This window comes from Peromyscus maniculatus, chromosome 10 (genome assembly GCF_049852395.1).
Source record: "Peromyscus maniculatus bairdii isolate BWxNUB_F1_BW_parent chromosome 10, HU_Pman_BW_mat_3.1, whole genome shotgun sequence".
NCBI classification, from domain to species: domain Eukaryota; kingdom Metazoa; phylum Chordata; class Mammalia; order Rodentia; family Cricetidae; genus Peromyscus; species Peromyscus maniculatus.
The window spans coordinates 49,372,395-49,388,273 of record NC_134861.1 but is presented as its reverse complement, the minus strand read 5'-3'; the positions used below and the strand labels follow the sequence as shown (position 1 = coordinate 49,388,273).

General features: G+C 47.6%; 1 protein-coding gene across 1 annotated transcript in view; it reads left to right on the top strand.

The window, feature by feature from the left end:
- Sel1l3 (SEL1L family member 3) overlaps nucleotides 1-3,993 on the top strand; it is a 113,647-nt gene extending 109,654 nt beyond the window's left edge. The window contains exon 24 of the mRNA XM_006976085.3: nucleotides 2,868-3,993. Coding sequence (XP_006976147.2) covers nucleotides 2,868-3,007 — 140 coding nt within the window. The 3' untranslated portion in view covers nucleotides 3,008-3,993. The remainder of the gene's footprint in view (nucleotides 1-2,867) is intronic.
- The last annotated feature ends 11,886 nt before the right edge of the window (nucleotides 3,994-15,879 follow it).

Here is a 15,879-nt window from a genome sequence, read left to right as displayed (position 1 = left end):
ATTAGCATGCTTTCCAGGTGAGCAGAGACAAAAGGGGCCACTCTAAAATTAAGACACGCGGTAGGGGGGACTCACGCAGTGATTGCAGCCCCCACAGAAGGGAGAGAACCCGCACAAAGATAATAACAAACTTGCCGTGGAAACAGCCAGCGTTCATTATTGTCCCCGTCCAGGGGGATTAAGTGGTGGCAGCGCTAATTAGGCATTCCTTCTACATTTACACATTGGCACCTTTTGTTTTAATCAGAAAACCAATTGCTGATTTATCTTGTTACCATGGTGACTTAGACATTCCCTCAGCTTGCTTTAGTGTTGTATTAACTTCCACAGGGGTCACTGGGAAGGCAGCTCCTACAGCAAAAGGGGATCCAGACACCAGCTGCTCCAAGCCCTCCTGTTCCCAGGGGAGGAAACAGAGGAACCAGGGGTCCCAGCACGTTAGCACTAAAATGTCCAAAGCAGCAGCTAGCTCAGGGGTGGCCAAGAGCAGGTGAAGAAGATGCACCAGGATTGGGCCTCTTACTGGGGCCCAGTGGTCTCTGGACCTCATCCCTCGGTCACCTGTCTCTAAGTCTTTAATAACCGGAGCAATGTCCCACCATTCCACAACACCATGGCCTCTCCCCTGGTCTCTGCCTCCACCCATCTCCTGTGGGTGCTGGAAGAGACCCTAAAGAAAAATCCTGTCCATGGGCAGAAAAGCCAACCTGTTCGGAGGCTCATGCCCCAACTTCCAGCAGTGGCCCTTGGGGTGACCACGTTCAGACATGACACTGTTGAAAAGTTGGGTTGTTGGCAGAGGGTGGCATCTTTGTGTGGTACCCACATTTCATGACGCCCTTTCAAAACGGCTCCATCGGTCCATCAGGATGGCTCAGCAGCCAAGGATGCTTGCTACCAGTGCTGGAAACCTGGACCCACATGATGGAGGAAGAAAAAGGGCTCCTGGAACCCGTCCTCTGACCTCCACACGTGTGCCTGGCACATGCACACACTTACACATATGGACTGCAAATAAATAAGTACAAAACCGATAAATAAAATAAAAAGGACCGCACTTTGTACAAAGTTAGGGAGACTAAAACACTCCCGAGTTTAACTGAGATCGCCGCCTGCAGGTAAACTAGCCCGTGTTTGCACAGACTTTGGCCACTGAGCTCACCATTCATCACACAGCTCTGGGTGTTACTCCCCCCCCCCCCATTTTTATAACTAAAGAAACCAAGGCTCAGGGTAGTTAGGTAGAGCTGGCTCAAGATTACCCAGCTGGTAAACATCAGTGCTATTCAACTCGTGGTCTTTCTGGCTTTGAAGTTCATGCTGTTTTTGTACTGGAGCCTCAAAGGGGACTGCAGGCATCCAAAAAAACAAATGCTTCCGCTCTTTTATCAGTCCCATAAGCCATGTACCTGAAATGAACAAATCTTAACACATTTCCCTGGTAACCCGGTAACATTTCCCACACACTTATGCATGCCAAACACTGTTCTAAGCATTTCTCATTTAACCCTTGGAATGACTCAGCGAGGCAGCTACATTCATTTTCTCCATTTCTTGGAGGTGGGAACATGTGGATAAGTTACCCAAAGTCACACAGCTCTTCAAGGCCAGAGTGGGTGGCCGCCGGAGCCCTCGGTCTTACCTGGGGCACCAGGTTTTAATAAAACAGGCTTTGCCAGCTCCAGCGCAGATGACATTTAGAGCTGGTCACTCATTGCTGTGAGACTTGCCGTGTGTCCTGCAGGAGGCTTAACATGATCCTTGGTTTCTACTCATTAGATGCCATCATTCCACCCCCACCCCTGGTCGGGTGTGACAAGTGGAAATGTCTCCAGGCAGTGCCGCTGTCCTTGAGGAGGCAAAATCACTACCATCGGAAAACCATTGACGTGGGGACTAGAGAGATGGCTCAGTTTTTAAAACCACCGGCTGCTCTTGCAGAAGACCTGGGTTCAATTCTCAGTCCCACACGACAGCTCACCACCATCTGTAACTACAGTTTCAGGGAATCCAATGCCCTCTTCTGGCCACTGTAGGCGCCAGACACTCAAGTTGTGCAAGACATGCATACAGGCAAAGCGCTCATACGCATAAAATACAAGTTAAAAAGAAAAGAAAACCACTGTTATAAACTTGACATAAGCTCCTCTAAAATCAGGGTCATTATCTTCTCTACTAAACATATTTTGAAAAATACTGAAACCTAATAATTTCATGGAAAATGCAGCAATTGTATTTTCCAAACGTTGCGTGCAATTATTTAAATAAAATAACTCGAGCTGAATTTGACACGCCATCCAAACGGCATAAGAATGTAAATAAAACCAGCCCTTCTCCAGCTCTTTGACATTATTTATGGTTTGTATTATATTGACATCATGGGGAGTGGATCGGGGAGTGGGGATAGGGTCATAGCTCATGAAACTGATTACAGCAACTTTTGCCTGGAAATCCCTTCAGACACTCAGTGACTTATAACCTTAGGCCATAAGAGCCACCGGGGATTTGCTTGTTTGTTTGTTTGAGGCAGGGTTTCTCTGTGTAGCTTTGGAGCCTTTCCTGGATCTCACTCTGTAGCCCAGGCTAGCCTCGAACTCACAGAGATCCGCCTGCCTCTGCCTCCCAAGTGCTGGGATTAAAGGCGTGCGCCACCAGAGATCTTTACACATCTGTTCCAACCTGGTATTTTATAGAAGGGGACACCAAAGTTCAAAGAACCTAGATAATGGGTCCAAGGTTGTCTGTCTTCTGAGAGTTGGGACCACCAACCAAGGAGTATCCATCCTGCTTGCTGGACCCTGGGTAGGACTGGGGGTCCTGCATGTGCCTCTCTCAGTGTTCACCTCTGTTTGCATGTGTCTCTGCAGCCAGTGGCTCTTCTCCAGCACCAGCCTGGGTCATGGCAGACCCCACCTCATCTACCCCAAGTCCAGCTGTGCCTCCAGCTGCAGATGCCTCCGAAGATGACCCACCCACAATGGCTAACAACCCTGAGTCTCGTGGGTGAACTGTGCACTCCCAGTCTCTCCAGCTGAGACATAGTCCTTTCAACAGCCGGTTGGGGAAGGTTAGGGCCAGGGCATTATACTGATAAATACCTTAAATGTCTTGTGAACTGGATGCCGATTTTGCACTTGGTGTTTTTTTGTTTGTTTTTAAACAAGACATAACCAGAGCAGAATATAGTTACCAAACAAATTCAAGGATCACCTCGAAAATAGGAGCATGTGGGGAGGTGAGCTGAGGCATTGGACTTCCATTCCTGGTCATTGTTCTGGGAACCACAGTCTGCCTTGTGGAGCATCCATATTCCCATCCGTGGAGAGGCATTTTAAAAAGTCTTAGTCTTTGTTCACCCTCTTTGACCAGGGAACAGGAACTCCTCTCCAAGGCTGATGATGCTTCCGCATCTGCGTTTGCCGCATCCTGCTCCCCAAAGCCCAACTGACAGATTGCTCTCTCAGTCCCAAACCCAGCAGTTAGAAGGCGCCTTGCAGCTAACAAAACAGCATATACAGGGAAGACAATAGCATTGTACATTGGTTTACATTCCCCACCCCCACCCCCGTGGAATTTTCTAGCGTCGTAGTACTTCCAAATCATTTGATGACATTATTGGATATCGTTTATGTTTCCATCACAACCCATGCAATAACATCTAGAAAACCTTTAGTATTTAAGTGTAGTCGTCTTCTTCATGAATCACCATTAGAGTAGACTGGCAGTAATGGAATATGCGGGAAGACAGCCGTTAGCTCAGTTCCATCAGCATCCCTCTGCCTGCCTGTGTCTGTATAGGTGTGTGTGTGTGTGTGTGTGTGTGTGTGTGTGTGTGTGTGTGTGTGTGTGGACAAGGGCAAGGAAGAACAGAGTGTCTGTATTCTGTTTGCTGCTCCAGTAGTAAATAAATCAGTAATGCAATACTGTGGGTTCAAACTGCTCTTTGCACTACTTTATTTACAGTAGTAAATAAAATTATTTTTCTACAGTTGACTACCAGGAAGTTGGCTGCTTTTCTTTCTCGTTGTCACTGTGGTCATTCGACAAAGTGCTAAGGTCCACTTGTTCTCCTTAGGCGCCTCCCCATCCCCAACACACCAAACAACCCCCTACAGGAAAGGGATTTGTCCTGGAAACCATTAACAGCTGGGGATGTGAAGGTGGCAGGAAGCGCCCTTCCTGGGAATTCTAAACCTACATCTGGCCCGGATGATGTTTGCCCAGCCTCACACTGTGGGGGCACCTGCTCTGAAATGAGTCTTTCCTTGGACTCTAGGTTCAGCCTCCAGTTCACCCTCGTTCTCCTGTGTGCATTGCTTTCATTTGAGCAGAAATTAATTATCTGAGCCATTTGCAAAAGAGTTAGACTTCGGGGTCTAATAGTCCTGGTTCTGTAACTTACTCGGTCATCTTGGGATTAACCCTCCTCTGGCTTCATATTCTTGCGCTATACAATGAGAATAAAACAAAAAAATCCACCTCTTGTGCATCTCACAAGGCTTAAATGAGATTGCATGTGTGGATCGTCCATAAGAAAGTGCTGTGAGCATGGCTGGTTATCAGTGCTGTTAGGAAGAGAGAAATGAGGAGCCACACAAGGCGCTCAGCGCTGTTTAGAGCCTCTGTTGAGGGAGAACACACCCATTCCCTATCTGCTGGGATCTTAGGCTGCGGACAGCTCACAGTCACACCGCTCAGTGGGTCACACTCTTGCAAGATGGCCACAGGAGCAGTCTTTCAATCTCGTCTTCAGTGGCTGCTTTTCTGTTGCTGTCACGGAACACCACGACCAAACCCAACTTGCCGAAGCAAGGGTTTATTCTGGCTTTCAGTTCCAGAGGGATAAGAGCCCATCATGGAAGGAAGGCAAGGCAGTAAGTGATCACGTCTTCAATATAAACATAGCGAACCGGAAGTGGGGCGAGGCCATGAATTCTCAGGGCTCACCCCCAGTGACACCCCCTGCTCCGCAATGCCACACCACCTCACCAAACAGCGCCACCAACTGGAGGCCACGTATTCAAATACCTGAGTCTATGAACCACATTGTGGCCATTGGTATTTGGGCTGGATGGTTCTTTGTTGTATGGGGTTCCAAAGTAAGAAGCCACAGCAGCAGGGTGGGCGTGGTCCAAGTAGCATGAGCAGGAAGCTGCGAGGTCACCTCTCCATCCACACACCGGAAGCACAGAGCAAACCGGAAGTGGGTCAAGGTTATAAACTCTCAAAGCCCGCCCCAGGTGCCATACTTCCTCCGGCTAGCCACCAGTTTCTAAAGGTACCGTAACTTCCCAAACAGCGTCACCAGCCAGAGGCTTAAGTCTTTAAATACATGAGCCTGTGGAGCACATTTCTCATTCAAACTACCCTGTGTGTCTTCTCTGAGATGTCCCGGCTTCAGCACAGTTTGGATGTATCCAGGCATCTGCGTCTGCCCTGGGGAGAGATGGCGGAGAGAGGTGAGTGCTGGCATGCTGCATGGCAGCAGCAGCTGTGTCTGCAGGAATCCGTAATCACCAGAGAAGCTGGAAGCAGGACCGGTCGCTGAGAGGGATCTGGTGAGCGAGCAAGACGCTACCTTGCCTGACAGGAGGCACCGGCATCTCCAAAAGCATTACACCAACTTCCGGAGGAAGGGAGGAATGGTAGCCCATTCCGTGAGGGATGGCATTTGGCCTTAAGAGGCTAAGCATTTCTCCAAAGGGGCCTATTGGTTTATGACATTGAACAAAATAATGTTTCCAAGCTATGCAACCACCTGCCATTATTGGTGCCCAGGGAGTGTACACTCGGAAGGAAAAGATGGTAGATAAGATAAAATATATTCCAGCGCACATCCGAATGTCATATAAATACATTCCAACTTCGCTACCATGACAATACAACAGATGTTTCTTGGTATTCAGCCGTGAGTGTGGCCATTAAGTGCAAAATTGTTATGGGGTTGGGCCTGAGCCTTGACAGGTGGGCAGAATTTTGACAAGGAGGATGGAAGGAGATGTCATCTGGGGGAGAGAATTACCTGGCCACAGGCCTGGAGGTGGGACGATGCACAAAATACTACAGGAACGGCGGGAGTTGGGAGGGTGGGGTGGGGCGGGGGAAGGGGGCTCGCAGTCAAGCTCCTATTGGTGAGGAGGCCAGCAGTATTCCAGTTGGTCAGAATGGCTCAGAAACTCAGTCACGCATGAGATGAGCAGACAGGCTCTCCACAGGCCTGAACTTGCCATCTGGAAACTGCCGACGGAAGGTAGGGACTTGTGGCCACCCAAGGTTAGCTGCTCCCTTCATGGCTCACTCAGGAAGCTGGAAGTGGTCCTCCTGACATCTCCCAGAGTGGCAAAGAGCTTCCGAGAGTCACTTAGAGAGAGTCAGCTTGCGGTTCAGGGGTGGGTCTGGGGCATAGAAGCCTCCAAGGTCATTCCCCTCCCGGGAAGCAGCATAAAGAAACCAGCTGACCCTGCCAAGATAGCCCCTATTTTCTGCTTTCTCGTCACTCCACAAAGATGCATCGGATTGATTTTCCAGAACTATCGGGCTCACATTGCACATCACCTCTGGTGACCGAGCGAGCCACTCGACCAGGCAGAATGTCTTGCCGGGAGAGCGTGGATGAGAACAGTGCCAGTCAGTGCAGGCTGAGGTCTGGGCACAGCTGCCCATCCCTCCTGGCTCCCCTAGGCTCTACTAAACAGCCCCTTTCTGAAATGAAACAAAATATCTCTCTCTCTCTCTCTCTCTCTCTCTCTCTCTCTCTCTCTCTCTCTCTCTCTCTCACACACACACACACACACACACACACACACACACACACCTTCACCCCTGTCAAGGGACACACCCAAGCCTATCTGCACACAATGCACTGGAGTGAGGCAGGCATGTGAAGCCCATGTCCACAACTGCCCTCTGCATGGCTCCAAAGGAAAATGGGAGGTACACGATCCCCACCCTCAAAGAAAAAAAAAAAAAAACAGATGAAGGAGGTGGAGTGTGCCCCACCTTGATGAGTTTCTGGCTCCATGGAACCATCAATTTCTGTTGCTCAAGCCACCCGACCTGTGACATTTTGATATTTCAGGCTTTGCAAAGGAAACACAAAGAGGCATGAGTGTAAGAAAAATGGCAATTACTGGGACTTAGGAGATGTCTGCAGGGATTCTAGAAAGCCTTAGAAGAGTTTTGGCATCAGTCATCCCATGCAGAGAACACCACTCCATCTTACCCATCACACAATCCACGGCCAGCATCCCGGCCACTTGGTGATCTCGCTCTTCAACCCCAAGCTATCCTCAAGCCCCTGCAGTACAAAGACACTACTATTGCCTTCTTTTTCATTCCAAATGCTCCGGGCGCAGCTATTTCCTCTCCTCCAGGAGTTAGAGAGAAAAGCCCTGCTTGAATGCTCCCTCTCACTGAGCTGCTGTTTTCCACATCACTGCGGGTGGTGAACATTGACTGTCAGTCTGACACAATCTAGAATAACCTAAAACAAAACTCTGTGCGTATCTATGAGAGAGTTTTTAGATCAGCTTCATCGAGGTGGGAAGAGCCACCCCAAATGTGCGCAACACCATCCCATGGGCTAGGTCTCTGGGAGAAAATGAGTTGAACTTCTGCATCCATCTTTCTGCTTCCTAGCCTGTAGATGCCACGTGGCCAGCTGTCTCAAGCTCCTGTGGCCATGGCATCCCTTCCTTGATAGACTGTGTCCCCTTATACAGTAAGATGGAATACACCATCCTTGTGCTTCCTGCCACACCTTGAAGGAGGGATCCCAGTGACACCCAGTGAATTAGGAAGCCCTGCGATACCTCACGCCAATGTCAGCTGTGTGCAGACTTGGATCAGCATGGTAACTGCAATGTCCTGTGGGAAAGTATGTTGACCTCTGCTCATGACTGGGACCCAGACACTCTTAAGTGGCTTACAGATCTGAGGACCACCAATGGTGGATATGGGGTGGGCCCTAGGGCTCTGTGGCTCTGACCAGCCATAAGCCCTAAGGGCTGAAGGAGAACAGGGTGCGTTTATTGTTGTTGCTGTCAGAGGGGCTTTTCTTAAACCTGCCGTTCTAGAAGCATTGCCAAAGCAAATGAGCTACTTCACCAAACTGTGACTCCCTGGGGCCTGAGTAGACTTTTTGGTTCACTTCTGAGCACAAAGGAGACAGAGAACACCTTCCGTCCCCATCCCCTTGATCAAAGCTATTCACTGTAGTACTGCATCTGGCTCAGTGTATAACTTTCTACAGGTGTGTGACAGACACATAGTATTTGCCAAGCTGTGACTGTTTATTAACTGATCAGATTACAAAAATACCATGGACAATACCTTAGGTCATCTGTCCAATAGATAAATGTTTGTGTTGTCTCCTGTGGCGAAACTCAACTCCTCTTCTGGTCACTCACGGTAACTCTCCTGCATTCTCACCCATGACCAGCGTGAGTCCGTTCAAAGGAACGGAACCAAACACAATGTAGTCATCTAGCAGAGGTTCAGTCAACACTGCTTAGGATTCTCTTCTGGGAAGGTGTTTTCCTCTGCTGTGGCAGAACCACGGTACATCAGCCCTCCGTGTGAATGCGACCACAACTGCATTCTTCGAGTGTTGAAATCTGAGACATTGGTTAAGTATCTCTGATTCTCATAATGCCATTACAAATCAAGAAACACACTTCCCGCACCTCACAGATGAATCAGCCTTTGCTACAGCAGTTCTGAATAATCAACAACAGCAAGGTGTCTAGGCGCGTAGCCAGGCACCTGTGGGGTAGCTGTGGTTCAGCAGATCCACGCTAGACTCTGTCCATGTGGTTGCAGCCTCTGGATGTGGGGATGTAGGTGAGTTTTGTATGACTTTCCTCCTCCTGGGGTTTGTGGGCAGCTGGGGTTTGCTTACCTTAAACAGACCAGGCTATGCCACATGAACATGCTACTTGGGCATACAATTCTTAATGAATAGATGCAGAAGAGACCTCTGCCCTCCATTTCTCTGCCGAATAGCAAGGCAGATCTTCCCCTTGAGGTGCTCCCTCTCAAGGGAGGGAGCTCATGTACCAGGAGAGGAGAGACTCATGATCACAGAGTCAGCTGACTGTTGAGCCCGCATGAGCCAACCTCCTCAAAATAAACACATTTAAGGACTGGGGATGTCTCTCCGAGGCAGAGCTTTGAGTACGGACTTGAGTAAGGCCCTTGGTTTTATTCCCAGCAAAAACAAAAGAAACAACAAGAACCACAGCCACAAAACCCTCCCAAACCGTTTCCTTTCACCAATACCCCAAGGTTTCCTAGTTACTTCCCATGATTCATCCTTCCTTGAGGTACAAGCCCCTCTCCTTGGTTGAAATGATACATAGGACTGTTCTTACCACTGGAGTTTCACTTCTTTTTTTTTTTTTTTTTTTTTTGGTAAGCTCCTGTACATGCAACATATTTTAAAAAATGCATGCCTTTCCACCTGTTACTCTCATGACTTTAATTGGCAAACCTCCCAGATCAGTTTAAGAGAATGGAACATACTTTTGTCATTAATCACGCCTTCACATTCTTCGGCATTTGCTTTGTCTTCTCCATGTGATTGCTGGGTTATTACAGCAAGGGCACTTTCAGGACAGTCCTTACCCTAGTTTTCTTCCTATTCATACAAACAAGCAAAACAAAAACCACTGACAACACTCAACTTGGGGAGGTAAAGATTTAGTTCAGCTGTCTGCTTATAGTCCATCGTGAAGGGAAATTGAGGGCAGGAGCTCAAAGCAGGAATCAGAGCAAACTCACAGAGGAGTCCTGCTTCCTGGCTTGTTCTCCATGAAAACCTGAAGGTGGTTTTCATGCTAATCATTAATCAATAAAATGCCCTCACAGAGCTGCCTATCATCATACCTGATGAAACCGGTTTGTCAGTTGAGGTTCCTTTTTCCCAATTGTTCCTAGTTTGTGTTAAGTTGACAAATAACTACCCAGCAAAATTGACCCCTTATCAACTTGACATACAAATGCATCTCTGTTAAACCATAACCTTTCTTTTATTGTTTATCCCCATGGTTTCATGTTAATATCACAGTATAAAATAAAGCATAACTTTTGAAGTCCACAGTCTTTCAAAATTTCAAGCATGAGTTGGAGAGATGGCTCAGAGGTCAGGAGCACTTTTCCAGAAAACCCAGGTTTGGTTCCCAGCACCCACATGGCAACTCACAACTGTCTTTAACTCCAGTTCCAGAAGATCTGATGCCCTCTTCTGGTCTCCATAGGCATCAGGCACATAAGTGGTACATAGACATACATGCAGACAAAATATGCATATACATGATTTAACATTTAAATTCAAACACTTTAAAATGTTAAAGTATCTTGAAAATAACCAAAGTCCTATAACTAACTGTGGGTTCCTGTAAAATCCAAAATCAATCACAGACTTTCTAATTCCAAGAGGAGAGAACTAGGGCACAATCATAATCAGATCAAAGTAAAACCAAAGTCTAACAGTGAAAAGGAAAAAACACTTCCGTGTCCAGTGTCTGGGACTCACTCACTGGGCTTTAAAAGACGTCAGCAGTTCACTTCTCCAGCTCTGCATCTCAGGGCTCTCACAGCTTGTCTCACAGGCTCAGACCAGTTCCACTCCACCCCTGCCATTGTCCTCGGTGGTTACCCCATTGTCCTGGCACCTCCAGTATCCTGCCTGGGGTCTCCACTGCAGCTGAGTCTGCACCTTCTCCAATGGCCTCTCCTGGTCCCTCACAGTAGCAAGCCTCCACAACCCCTTCAATTCTGCAGCCTCCAGGCTGCTAAAACTAGTACTGCGCAGGAGACTCTTGCATATTGCCAAATTCAGCTGCCAACTTGAGATGCAGCCCTGGCCCCTTTGGACCACAGCTTCCCTGTGCTACCCCTGAGGAAATACTCCGAAGATTTCATCTCACTGATATCAGTCTCTTATTAATCACAACTGAGTTCTCAGCTGCAGCCAACCAGTTCAAATTGTCCCAGTAAAGCTAAGGTTTCCCTTCGGTGATACTGGCCTCTTGTTAATCACACCTAACTCTTCAACTCCAAATGACCAGATTCTTCATTTAAATAAATCATATTATTGGCCCTGATAAAGTCTTTGCTTCCCTCTGAAACTACAAGTCAGGCTTCCATCATTTGCATCACTCACATTTTGATTTTCTGTGCTCCCACCGAACAGCCCATTGGGCTTTGAGTACTCAATGTATTTTCCAACCCAAAGTTTCAGACACTTCCACAGTCTTCCAGAAAACAACATGGTCATGAGTGGCAGAGCAGTAACCCGCTCTTGGGCACAACTTTCTGTCCTAAGAGCTTCCTATTGCTGAGAAACAAACACACACCTTGGAGAGGAAAGGGTTTATTTGCCTTAAGTGCCCCAATCACGATCCATCATTGAGGGAAATCAGGGCAATAACCTGAGTTAGGAACCGAAGCAGAAATGTGCTGCTTAACTGCCTGCTCAGGTTCTTCTTTTATATATATAACCTAGGACCACCTGTCCAGGGGTGGCATCACCCACAGTGGGCAGGGCCTTCTCACATCAATCTTTAATCAAGACAATGCCCCCACAGATATTAACCTACAGGACAGTGATGGAAGAATTTTGTCCAGTGAGGTTCCCTCTTTCCAGATGTTTCTGTCTTGTGTCAAGATGACACCCCCCATAAAAACAATCTAAGCAACACACCCAAAATTCTATGGGATACAGAGAGAAAGAAGGTCCACTGGAAGTGACTATAATATCAAATACATATACATATTTTCTGGTTTTCTTTCTGTGTTGCTAAGGATCTAACCTGGGCCCTCGTGCATGCAAAACACATTCTTTACAATTGTACTGCACCCCAGCCCATAATTTCAGAAAGGCTGGTCAAGTGTACCTTCCCACTGAGGGGTCTGCAAGAGTGCCCTTGTGGGCATCATGGCCAACTGTGTAAAAATAAGCACCATTAAGCTGAGTGTGTAGCTGGGACCCACAGTGCTGTGAGATTGCACAGCTCTTCATTATCTTAAAGCATTTTTCACCAGCAGTCACAGCATGATTAATCAGCCCAGGATCATTGAAGACTTCATTAGCAAGCCCCTTGTTAGAACGCAGCTTCTTATTAAAGCCAGGCTGGAAAGAACAGGAAGTGGGTCAGCGACGTGGCTCAGTGGGTAGAGCACTTGGCTGTGCAAGCTGATGGCCCGGGTTCAATCTCTGGAACACACTGTGGAAGGGGAGAATGAAATCCCAAACTTGTCCTCCTACCTCCATGTTTACACCATGGCACAGGTGGAGTTCACACACACACACACTTACACACATGCTTGCACACTAATACTAACAAAATACAGAACATGAAGGAAGAGGAAGAAAGAAGGATGGAAGGATGTGGGAGATGAAGGATGTAAGGAGAGATGTATGGGAGAGAGGAAGGAAGGAAGAGAAGAGGGATGAGAAGGATGATGAAAGGGAGGGAAGGAAGGGAGGAAGGAAGATACTCAGAGATAACCATTGCCTGATTCAGGCTCCTAACTCCCTGCAATTAAATACCATCATGGTATTCATTCTTGTGTTTGTTATTAATACAAGCAGCATACTAATGGATGTTCTCTTTACACAATCATGCTAGGAATTCTCAGGTATACATACCAAAAAATGGTGTGTGTGTGTGTGTGTGTGTGTGTGTGTGTGTGTGTGTATGTTTTCTGCTTTATTGTCTCTTAGCTCTCCAATGTGGTAAAACATTTTGGGTGGGGGAGTTGGTTTTTGTGTTTTGAGATAAGATCTCACTCTGCATCCCAGGCTAGTCTTGAACTCAAGATCTTCTGTGTCAGCCTCCTGAATGTTAGGAGGGGGCCATGAAACCAGCTTCATAAAATCAATTGAAAGTCCCACCAGCAGGAAGGATTTTAGTATTTGTCCTACTCTACCCTCACAAGTACTTAGGATGGACATAATTCTGAATCCTTTCTAGTCAGACGGAGTGCTGAGACCGCTTATTTTAGTCAGGGTTTCTGATTAGAATAAACATCAGCAACTTTTATGATGTTTGCCAACCATTCTTGCTGCTGCTGCTGCTCCCCCTCCTTCTGCTCCTCCTCCTGCTCCTCCTCCTCCTCTTCCTCCTCCTGCTCCTTCTCCGCCTCTTCCTCCTCCTGCTCCTCCTCCTCCTGCTCCTCCTCCTTCTGCTCCTCCTCCTCCTGCTCCTCCTCCTCTTCCTCCTCCTCCTCCTTCTGCTCCTCCTCCTCCTGCTCCTCTTCTTCCTCCTCCTCCTCTTCCTCCTCCTCCTCCTCCTCCTCCTCCCCCTTCTGTAATTTTCATCACATCTTCTGTCCATGGTAGATAGCCATGCTAGAATTGAGCTCCAGCCCACGGTCTCATGATGGAGGTGTGTGTGTGTGTGTGTGTGTGTGTGTGTGTGTGTGTGTGTGTGTGTGCGTGCGCGCGCGTGCGCGCGTGCCAAGTGCACAGGATAGGCTGGAAGATGATGTCTGGTATTGTTCTCAATCACTCTCCACCTTATTTTTTGAGTTAGGGTCTCATTGAACCTGGAACTCACCAGTTCAGCTAGACTGACTGGTCAATGACTACCCACTTTTGTGTGGCTGCTGGGGATCCAAAATCAGGTCCTCATGCAGCATTTCATCCACCGAGCCATCTCCCGATGCTAGGGAATGATTTTGACTTATTCTTCGGTAATTTCATACACATATACAATGTGTTTCAACCATGTCCACTACCATTCTCCCACTCTACCTCCTCTACTTCCCTTCATTGGTTTTTCTTTTTTATAACCTACTGAATCCAGTTAGTGTTGTTGTCCATATGCATGGAGTCTATATCCATGGGAGCTTGGGAAACTTATCATGGGTCAAACCCTCAGAGAAAACTGACTTTGTCTCCTCCAGTGCCCATCTATACCAGCAGCTCCTCAAGTAGAGAAGGGGCCCCATGAGTCCCTCCTTAATTGAAGAATATGTTTTGAGATCCTAAGGTATCATTTGTTTTTGTTTTTGTTTTTTTACAAGGGAATCTCCAGGGAGAAATCAGGAGGGGGGGGGCACTTAGAAGAGCTGCTGCAGTTTGAATCTGAGATTTCCCTGAAGACTCAAGCATTGGGCTCTCGGTTCCAGAGGGCTCTGACATTATCAGCTTATTTACCCTCGATGAATTCATCACACGATGGCGTTATTGGGATTTGGGGTCTAGGCGGGGGAGTGGGTTGCTGGTGGCATGCGCTGGACGGTTGTATCCTGTCTTTCTTTGTCTTCTGACGGCTATGAGCCAAGCAGTTTCTGTCACATGCACCCGTTACCATGTTTGGTTTCACCTCAAGCCCGCAACAATGGAGCCAGGCAACCAAGGAAGCCACTTATGAAACCGCGACCCAAGATCACTCTTTCCTCTTAAATTGTTTCTCTTAGGTATTTGGCTATAGCAACAAAATGTCCAGACACAGCCACACTGTGCCATGGGCTGGGCCATGTGTTTGTGAATCTCAATATTCCTAGCAACCCTATCCATGGAGTTTATTGTTTCTACTTTTGAAATGCAGAAATATGAGCAACTGGCCCAAGGTTAAGTCACAGGCTGGACATAGAGCATGACACGGGCATGTTCTTGCCTGTGCCCACAGCAAGCTGTGAGGCTGTGGTCCTCACATACTTATAGCTCACAGTCTCTTCCATGAAGATATGAGCGGAGACTTGACCAATACCATCCCTCTAATGCTAAATACAGCCACATGTGGAGCAGGAAGGGGAAATATTCCACTTTAAGGAGTACCTTTAAAAACACTCCAGACCTCTCCTGTCTGAACAGGTCAATGAAGGTTAGAGAGGTTACAGTCAGACCTCCATCCTGGGTTCGAGTGGGACCCGGAAGTTCAAGAGCTCTACCCCGTCAGTTAAACACCGTGCACTCAGCCATGTGCAAGGCACCTCCCCTGCATGTTGGGCTCCCTCAATCTGTTCTGTAGCTGCCCTGAGACATGTCAATCACAAGGCCCTGATGCTGTAAGAGATAGTGGTTGTGAGAAGTGAGAAGAAAGGTTTCAGAGCCTGGACATCATCTCTTCTCAGTTCTGCAGGTGGGCTAGGGAGAGGGCCTCCATACATGGTGAAAATGACAGGCTTCCTCTTAGGAAAACAACAGGACTGAAGAGCTCAGATTTGGCTTTCTTTCCTAAAAACAGCTAAGAAACTCTGGCTTTGGCTTATTTTTTTTTGCACGCACATATAGATTTACATCTTTCTCTGTCCATGCATAAACATATATTATACATTTACTATTTACCATATAAAAATGACATGTAAATTACAGGAAAATCTATAGACCAGGAAAGCACAAACCTTCCAGGGTCCTCCGTAGTCGGGTCTGTCGTTGCTAACAGGGTTTACACTTTCATCCTTTGTTGATTGCATCTGTCACTTTTCTCACTGCTATGACGTACATACCCGACCCAGGCCGCCTAAGCAAGCGGCTTGTTTTGCTCACAGATTGAGACTGCAGTCCATGCTGGTGGGCAGGCCTGGTGGCAGGACAGTAAGACAGGTGGTCACACTGCAGATAGTGAAGAAGGAGGTGAGGCCTGCTGCTCAGGTCACTGTTTGTTTGATTCAGTCGGGGACCCCAGCCCAAGGGATGATGTCAGGGTAGATATTTCTACCGGAGTTAAACCTCCCTGGCTGGAGAGACACTCACAAGTGCGTCTCCTAGGTGGTTCTCTTCTAATGTAACTCTTCTTTTTCATTTACAACAACCTTCTTTTAAAAAAATATTTATTTAATTTTAGACCTGTGTATATGGGGCGGGGGGGTTACATGTGCGTGCAGGTACCTGTGGGATCCAGAAGAGCTTGTCAGATACCCTGGGGC